Consider the following 9,886-nt stretch of genomic DNA (forward strand, 5'->3'; position numbering starts at 1 on the left):
TACGTGGTATATTGTGATGCTTCCGGTGTTGGACTAGGATGCGTATTGATGCAGCATAGGAAAGTTATTGCATATGCTTCGAGACAATTACGGAAACATGAAAAGAATTATCCGACTCATGATCTCGAATTGGCTGCAGTTATTCATGCCTTAAAAATATGGAGGCATTATTTGTATGGTGTGCATGTTGATATTTACACAGATCACAAGAGTCTTCAGTACATTTTCGAGCAGAAAGAGTTAAACCTGCGGCAGAGGCGGTGGTTAGAACTATTAAAAGATTATGATGTGAACATATTGTACCACCCCGGAAAAGCGAATGTAGTAGCCGATGCGCTTAGCCGCCAATCAATGGGAAGTTTATGTGAAGTCCCTCCGAAAAAGAAAGAAATGGTTCATGAGCTCCGCCAACTAGCTAATCTTGGAGTACGAGTAATCGATTCGAGTAATGCGGGGATTAGTATCAATGATCCCACAATTTCGTCCTTGAAATGGAAGTGAAAGAACGGCAATATGAAGATCCTCAATTGCGTCATTACTGAGACACATCTCATGGAAAAGAAAAATCTCCATTTGAAGCTTGTACGGACGGAATTCTTAGGTACCGACGCAGATTATGTGTGCCGAATGTAGCAGAATTGCGCCGACGAATTCTTGAAGAAGCACATTGTTCTCGGTATTCTATTCATCCAGGTGCAACTAAAATGTACCATGATCTCAAGATGATGTATTGGTGGGATGGCACGAAGAGAGACATAGCCGAATTTGTAGCACAGTGTCCAAATTGCCAACAAGTAAAAGTTGAACATCAAAAGCCAGGAGGCTTATTGCAAGCAATGGAAATCCCTACTTGGAAATGGGAAGTGATCAACATGGATTTTATTGTGGGATTACCTCGTTCCCGCAGCAAGTATGATTCCATATGGGTGATTGTGGACAGACTCACAAAAGCAGCCCATTTTCTTCCAATTAGAACCACGTACTCAGCAGAAGACTATGCGAGGTTGTATCTCAAGGAAATTGTGCGCCTCCATGGTATACCATTATCCATTATCACAGATAGAGGAGCACAGTTTACAGCCAAGTTTTGGAAGTCCTTCCAAGAAGGTCTAGGAACCCAAGTGAAGCTTAGCACGGCATTTCATCCGCAGACCGATGGACAAGCCGAGCGTACTATCCAGACCTTGGAAGATATGCTACGAGCATGCGTGCTAGATTTCGGTGGAAGTTGGGATGATCATTTACCGTTAATCGAATTTGCGTATAATAATAGTTATCATTCCAGCATTCAAATGGCCCCATATGAAGCCTTATATGGAAGGAAATGTAGATCCCCAATCGGATGGTTCGAAATAAGGGAAGCACAACTAGTAGGCCCCGAATTGATTCAACAAGCGGTGGAAAAAGTTAAGGTGATCCGAGATCGGTTGCTGACAGCCCAAAGTCGCCAAAAGTCCTATGCGGACAATCACCGACGAGACTTGGAATTCCAGGTTAATGATTGGGTATTTTTTAAAGTATCGCCAATGAAAGGGGTGATGAGATTTGGGAAGAAAGGGAAGCTAAGCCCTAGATACATTGGACCCTACAGAAATTTCCGCAAGGTGGGTCAAGTAGCCTATGAATTGGATTTGCCTTCGGAGCTTGAATTAGTCCATCCAGTCTTTCACGTTTCGATGTTCCACAAGTGTGTTGGATACCCCACTAAGATTGTCCCAATAGATGATGTGCAAGTAACAGAAAAGCTAACCTATGAAGAGGTGTCTATCGATGTTCTAGACAGGCAAGTGCGAAGACTTCGAAATAAAGAGGTAGTTTCAGTTAAAGTCTTGTGGCGAAACAATAACCGGGAAGAAGTGACTTGGGAAGCAGATGAGAGTATAAAGTCTAAGTATCCGCAATTATTTCGACCCCCAGAGGAGATTCAAGATGAAACGCCAACGATATGAGGTACGTATGCTTATTTTTCTTGCTTTTGGTCGTGTGTGGCCATATATTTGTCGATGTTATGATGTAGCCCTGTGAGGCGATGATATTATGGGTTGTTGTGACAGGTCGGTAGTGCCAATTACAAGGAAAACTCTGGCGAAATTTTTCTAGAATCCCCGATGACTTAACATACGAGGATGACTGTTCCAAAAGGTGGGAAGAATGTTACACCTCGGAAATTTCTCCGTGAACCTACAACGAGTAGACCAACGAAGTGTATGAGTGTGCGATGTTTTACTAAGTAGGGAATGACTATTTATGAATTTTGGAAATGAGAAAGTTACAGATTTGCACTTCGACCCAGTGGGTCGTAAAATAGAATATGGCCCGTAAAGTGGTTTACATACCGTAAACTGCCATCGTCCTTCAACATTCCAAAAATTTCAACTTTCTGCCAAATGACGAAATGGTTAAATACGACTCAGAATACGGACCGTAAATCGAAATACGACCCGTAAACTGCGACCGTAAACCACCATGACTCCAGCAAACCTTTTTGTTTCTGATATGCTTAAATACGGTCGTGAAGGACGGACTGTAAACCAGAATACGGCCTGTAAACTGGGTTTACGGCCACTGTGCACCCGACTACTGTTCATTAAAAATCAGGTTTTGAGTTATTAAAAGGGACCCTAAGCTCATTTATTCATTTCTCGTCTACACGACTCAAGAAGTCTCTAGAACACTCTAAACACTTCATTCACAAGACTTCAAGAGAACCAAAAGAAAATCAATGTCAATAACATCAAATCCATGAAATCAAGTGTAAGAATCACACTAAAGTTCATCTTTCTTAAGAAAACCCAAAGGAAGTAAAGTAGGGTTTTAGTGCTAAAGGATTAATTCCATTCAAGGCTTGTTCAACCATCATCTAAGGTAAGTTTCATGACTAAACCATGTTTTTTAAGGTATTGGAAGGGTAAGATACTTGAATTGTAGAAAAACATAGGAAGTGGGTCATTAATGAATGAATAGTGTCGTGGTTGGAAGGTAGTTGGACTGAATCACAAATGTTGGTGTGTTGTGATTATGAATACGCTATAAATGACATTTAGACCATGAAATAAGTATTATATACGAGGAAACGCGATAGTAAGCTATAACCATAAATGTGGAGAAATTGAAGAGAAATGGTGGATTGTGGTCAATGTATATAAATGATGATTGTTGATTGTAATATTGTGAATGTTGTTATGAGCATTTGAGAGTTGATATAGAATATGAGAAAATTAGTATAACCAAAGGAAGTTCCACCCAATTTTCCCTAGAAATAGTAGCGCGTTCTTATAGTCGATTAACTAACGTAATATCGAAGGAGAACAAGCGAACGATAGCTTAGTTAAACGTCAAAGGTATGTGAGGCTAGCCCTTTCCTTCTAATGGCACGAATCTTCTAGCATGATTTTCCTTCCTCCTCATGAGTTCCTATATTCCAGAAAGCTAAGAGCCTATGTCTATGAATAGCTATATAAGATAGAAGATATGACATGATGATTCTAAAATGTTAAAGATGTTATTTATTGCTTACACTCACCTTATATGCTAATCCCTTCAAGGTGAGTCAGATGTCAATGATTACTCCATAATGAAATCGGGGGATCACGACCTTACGTCACCCCGATCGAGTAAAGTTGTCCATAAGCCTTATGCATGTGTCATGATAAGCATGTTACGATAAGCATATTATGATGAGCATGTATGATGATGATTTAACACCGTGCCTAGTTGGTCGAGCAGTCACCACTAAGGCGGGCAGCTATACGATACACCATGGCCAAATGGCATGGGCAGACACCACTAGTGGGCGGCATGAGATGATACCCTGGACGTGGGAGGCCTGGACGCAGGCTAATGTTATGATTACCACACCGATCCGATATGGACGGGCAGTTTTTGCATTATCACACCGTACCTATATGGGCGGCCAGCTTATACATTTATGCATAAATGACATGATGATAAGTATGAGTACGACAGTATGCATTATTTCTTTTATATTTGACAGTCAGATACAGATGTTTCATATTGATATTTCCTTCGTATCATTGTCTTATTTCATTGTTTATGCCTCTCATACTCAGTACAATGTTCGTACTGACGTACGTTTTCTTTGGACGCTGTGATCATGCCCACATGTATACAGGGAGGAGAGCTCGACCCAGACCAGCAGTAGCCGTCAGTTGATTGAAAGCACTCCTTTGTTCGGAGGTGCTTATGACGATTCTTCTGTGTATATTCATGTATATGTATTTTTTGGCATGACGGGGTCTTGTCCCGTCCTTATGTTTAGTACTCCAGTAGAGGCTCGTAGATGCGCAGTGTGGGTTAGATGGTCTCACGAGAATGCTATTATATGTATATATCATTTTGATGGCCGAGAGGCAAATGTATATAAAAGTGCTTATGTTTCCATATAAAATATGATTTTCTTGTAATTTGAGTATAAAGCTGATAAAAGATCATTAAATGAGCAAGATGAGTAGTAGCACGAGTGGTGCTCGGTGGCTAGCCCCAGGTACCCGTCACGGCCCCTAGCTGGGTCGTGACAATACATTATCGTTTACTTGCCTATTTGTTAATATCTTTCTTTTATATATGTGAACTACCTATTGTCGGCCTATGATGCCTACTCAGTACGTGTTGTTTGTACTGATGCTACCTTGCTACACTCCTTTTCGGGGTGTAGAGTATGTGAAAGGTTCTATGTCTGATCCTCGAGAGTGTTTCGCCTGAGACGGTGTTGTTGGAGACTCAAGGTGAGCTACTTCTAGATCTATAGCCCAGTTTCTATTCTTTGTATACTTGTCATCTACTTCCAGACAGTATTACTTTTGATGTTATGAGCTTTGTATGGCAACATTCAGATAGTTCTTATTATATATTCAGACCTATGTGTTTATTAGTAGCTCTTGTACTGACTTAGACCAGATGCCTTGGGTAGGATATGTATTCCACACTTATTCTCATTTAATTGATATTGAGATCTATTATTGATTTCATTATTCCTCCGTATTTATAGTTTGTATGTTGGGTAAGGGAAGGGTTCGCCTACCAAGGTGGGAAATGGTAGGTGCCCGCACGACTAGGCGATTTTGGATCGTGACAGTCGTTCTGTCTCCTGTGGATCCATTGTATTTGATAAATTCTGGCATATTGAACCTCTTTGAAATTTACATAGGCGTAATACTCGGCTTATACAACAATTGAATATAATTCTTAGAGTTTGGGCTTTAAGAACCAGAGGTGCCCCTAGAATTTGATCCATTCGAGCGTGGAATTCCTTAGCCTTCTGATCCATTCGAGATTTGAACTTTTCATACATTTCATGAGTTCGATCCTAAAAGGGTTCTCTGGCGCATTCCCATTCTCGGAGCAAATTCTGGAGCGACTTGCTCTATTGTCCTCCAACTAAACTTTAGTACCCGAAGTGACATGACTAGTCCCGGGAACCCTTACACCAGAACTATATTGGGCGGTGTTGGGACTACCAAGTTTGCATTGTTAGAAGCCTTCGTCACAGCTTGCTATAGCTCAGCCATGCAGCTAAAGGTGAGTTATTATGTCCCTGTGTTGTGCTGCTAGGATTGTCACCGCTTCCCCCGAAGCTTAACAGTTATCCTGAATTTCATTGCGGCTATTGTTCTTATAATCCTCCATGTAATCAGGGGTTCGGCTCCTTACGTCCGTTGGGTGTACCCTTCTTCCCCTACGAGAGTCTCATCTCCTTCCCTGTACTGAGTTTTCCCAGCCGATGACTCTTGGAGGGGACCAAGAGGTGTAAGATCCCATCCATTATTCTTACGCATATGCCTTGATTGGCATTAGGTTGTTTGTTTCCTCCATTGTTGGAAATAATAACGACGAATTTCTTTGTGTGAAACAAACCTCAACAAGTTAGCAAAGAATTAGTAGGCCAAAACAACACCGCAACTGTCCCAGCTCCACGGTGGGTGCCAAACTGTTTACCCGTAAAATGATTCTGTTGAATTTGTACACATGATTTATAGACACACAGATTAAGATGACCAAATTGAATAGAGAAGAAACGTAATATAACAATATAATTAAAGGACAAAATAGCAAGAATTGACTAAACGAATAACTAAGCAAGAGTGGCCTGAATTTCGATGTTATAAGCGCACAAAGCCGCCAGAGAAAGCTGATGAATTGAACAATGCAATAATATAAAGAAACTTAAGAGTGAACAAGAACTCCAAGAATTGCTAAGTATGATGCTCTCTATGTTAATCAGAACACGAATTCCCTTCAAGAATAAAGTAAGGTCCTATTTTTTGCTAAGGTTTAAGGGACAAGATCCATGAATCATGTTCTCATTAAATCCAATAAATGCCCATTATCAAGGTTGTGTAACGGCCGGTGAAGTCCCGGGGATCTTCTATAACAGCTATGTAACGGCTGATCTTCAGACCTTATCTCATCCGGACAACAACTTATGCTCGGCTCCTCTTCTCCGGAACCATGAATCCGGTGACTGTTAGCTAGGGACATGAACTGGACCAGACACTTTCTCTGCTGATGCATGTCTAACCTGTCCCTATTGCCATGTGTTTCCACCTAATTCACCCACCTGTCAATTCTGAATTTCACCCTATAGGCATTCAAAAAAAAAAAGGTGAAAGGAACTAAGTTTGAAGTGTTACCACTATGCACATGCATTGTTTTGCTACATCACCCAAAAAAGGCATGGAAGAGGTAGGAGAATTTATTACTAATACAATCTATAACCGCGCCGAAAATAAAAAGGAAAAACTTTAAAAAATAGAGAGAGAGAACAACTCTTGCAAATTTGATCCTTTGGCTAAGACCTGATTTGCATTTGTCCTCAGTTTTCACACGTCCTCATCCCTAAGTAAGCATCATGCTTTTTCTGTCGCGTCCATGCCAATGTATATCTCTATAATGTCATCCAAACAGCAATTTAGGTTATCATCACCGTTCAACTTTATGGTTTTCTTATTCTTTCCATCTCACTTTTTCTTGTTCCTCTGTTTTTTCCTCCTTTTTTTGTTTTTTTGGTTTCCCATCTCACTTTTTCTTTTTCCTCTGTTCATTTTTTTCCCCTTTCCGATTGTATAATTTTGATATAGAAGCTCGTCCCACAGTGTGTATATATATGACTACTTAACACAAGAAAGAAGAGAAACCCTCATTGAACTTATCATACATTAATTATATGCTCTTATCACATTCCTGTCTTAGTCTTTCCTCCCTTCATCAAAACTCCTATACTGATCCTGTCTTAACATATACATAAAAGAAAATTATATAAGATTAGCAATCATTGTTAACATCCAAAAGATCCAAAGTGGATAGAAGACATGGAAAGCGGTCAGTTCCACAGGAAGCACCGTCGTCGGAGAACAATGACATAGCGTTCTCAAGCTCCCATGGCCAGTACTCAACTTATTACAATAACACCACTATGCCTCTCGAGCCTGTTGGGGCCTCCCCACGGCAAGAAAAAAGTAAATCTATATTTAATATAAACCTTCTACCCCTAGATCTTCAATTTTCTTTTTTATTTTATACTATCATTTTGCTAAATGTTGATTTAAGCCTTTTACTTTCCATTGTCGATGTCATCAATCCAAGTGTATGTACTTAATTTCTATTACTGTTTGTCTCTTTCGATCTTAATAAATGTCAAGAATGCTAATTTATAAATGATTTTAATTAATTCCCCCCGCCCTGCTAATGTTGTATGTGTTAAATAATCAATACCAAGTACTATTTAAAATGTTTCTTTGATAGAAAGCAGTGTTAGGTTTTTTGTTTGATTATGGTTTGTTCAACTCTAGTAGCCAGCTTTTTGTTGCTTTTGGACAGGTTCATTGTATGTTACTTTCCGTAAAGAACTTTCCCTCTGTATCCAATTAATAATTGAAGATTGCTCTATCATGTACTCTGTCTGTCTTTAAAACATGCATCTACTCGCCTTCAAATCTTTCACTCCGATTCCACGAAATAACATGTCTTTTTATAATAGGTTACCATTTACAAATTATATACGATTATCAAATAATTTTTAATCATGTTTTCCATGTGCATATATGTTCCATCTTGTCGGTTTCCATCAAACGCTACTAGCTATTTCTTGTTTTTTCCTCTTTGACTATGCGCATCTTATCTTATTTCTAACACACTTGAATAGGTAATGAAAGTATGACCGACCTCCTATGCGTTCATACCTTCCATTTTATTTTTAAGATTAGTTCAAAGATGGGACTTGCTATATATTCATGCCATTTTTTTTTTCTCTAAGCTAGCTATTGCAAGTCATATTCATGCATTCAACTATGTCGGTTTTGCTTCCTTTTTCAATTTGAGTGCCAGCTAATTCGGAAAACTACGTATTGACACAAATATATATATCGTTCGAAACACTTTGGCTATAGAGTGCCTACTGAAACCCAACAATTAATCAGAATAAAAGTTTTGATAGATTAAGAATATTGATGTTGGATTCAGGAAGTGGTAAGAGGCATTATAGAGGAGTGCGGCAGAGACCATGGGGAAAATGGGCAGCAGAAATACGAGACCCGAAGAAAGCAGCTCGAGTATGGCTCGGGACATTTGATACAGCAGAGGATGCAGCTCTTGCATACGATGAAGCTGCTCTCCGATTCAAAGGCTCCAAAGCTAAGCTCAACTTTCCTGAAAGACTTCTTCAAGGCCAGCCTCAGTTGCTCAGTACTAGTGCTGAACCTGGAAGTGGATCAGCTTCTTACAATTTTCCGCAGCACTCTGAATTTAATAGTAACAATACTAGTACTATTTCATATGAAGCTTATCCGCACCTTCTCCAGTATGCCCAGCTACTTTCCAGCAATAATGATGCTGAATTCCCTTACTTGACTTCAGCTCTTTATAATAATCAAGATGCTGGTGGTTCCACGATCAGCGCAAATATTCCCCAGCAGCTGCAACAACATGATTTTCCGCCCCACCATGAAAGTTATCCTAGTTATTCTGATTATCAAAAACATGACGACACCCAAATGGATTAAGGTATCCTACACGCATATATTTTATTTGAAGAAGTGACAACATGATGCGGCTATACATTATATATGTGCTGCATGCCATGGGAATTATATATTAAGGTCTGTAGATTTCTATTCGAATATTTCAAATTGTTGTTGTAACAGTTTTTCTCATCAATCGTTCTGATGAAGATATTTAGTTCAAATTTTTCAGCGAATGAATACTTGTACATCAAATGTGCGCTTTGGCCATTGCTAGGCGGTTGAGGGTTCTAGTTAGGGGTATCAAATGTGCAGGTTGGATTGAAATTGGTTCAATCAAAATGGGTTGGGGTAATAAATGGGCTGGGCTAATATTGGCTCAAAAATTACTTGGTCTGAAATGAGTTGGGCTGAAATTGGCTATGTCATGACCCTTCTAACCTGACTCAGTATTTTTGAAAGGTCTATTTTCTAGAAATACATTTTTCACAAAAAATATTTTCACAGATTTTTCGTGGAAAATATTTTTGAGGAAAACATTTAAAAATATATTTTTGCTGATTTTTCGTGGAAAATATTCGAGAAAATCATTTTCCGTGGAAAATATTTTTGAGAAAAACATTTTTCTTGAAAAATCTTTTCCTCTATATCAAACGCACCAAAAATTTATAAGATACATGTTACAAGAAAAGTGTTTGCATAAAAATAAAAAATAAAAGAAGTAAATCTCAAGCAATAAATTCAAATTTAAGTAAATTTTAAAATGGGCTAGAATTGGAGTAGTATTGAGTTAAATTGGAGATCACTTCTAAATTTATTTTGTTGAATTAGGCTAAAATTAGCCTATAAAATTATTTTGAGTCCAACACATAAAATTTGAACGGATTAAGCGGGCGATCATCTTTTGAGTC

At 38.9% G+C, this 9,886-nt stretch overlaps 1 protein-coding gene across 1 annotated transcript; it reads left to right on the top strand.

Annotated features, from left to right (window-relative positions):
* Positions 1-6,789: 6,789 nt before the first annotated feature.
* On the top strand, positions 6,790-9,211 carry LOC132640819 (ethylene-responsive transcription factor ERF113-like). The gene is made up of 2 exons (XM_060357601.1): positions 6,790-7,475; positions 8,479-9,211. The coding sequence occupies exons 1-2, from the start codon at positions 7,433-7,435 to the stop codon at positions 9,015-9,017; spliced, it is 582 nt and encodes a 193-aa protein (XP_060213584.1). The 5' UTR covers positions 6,790-7,432; the 3' UTR covers positions 9,018-9,211.
* The last annotated feature ends 675 nt before the right edge of the window (positions 9,212-9,886 follow it).

The sequence above is a fragment of the Lycium barbarum genome, chromosome 5, assembly GCF_019175385.1.
Source record: "Lycium barbarum isolate Lr01 chromosome 5, ASM1917538v2, whole genome shotgun sequence".
Classification (NCBI taxonomy): domain Eukaryota; kingdom Viridiplantae; phylum Streptophyta; class Magnoliopsida; order Solanales; family Solanaceae; genus Lycium; species Lycium barbarum.

Bases quoted from the DNA above. Each gene is read 5' to 3' on its own strand.
- LOC132640819 (XM_060357601.1), top strand. From the start codon at position 7,433: ATGCCTCTCGAGCCTGTTGGGGCCTCCCCACGGCAAGAAAAAA. The intron at 7,476-8,478 runs GTAAATCTATAT...TGTTGGATTCAG, and splicing joins CTCCCCACGGCAAGAAAAAA to GAAGTGGTAAGAGGCATTAT.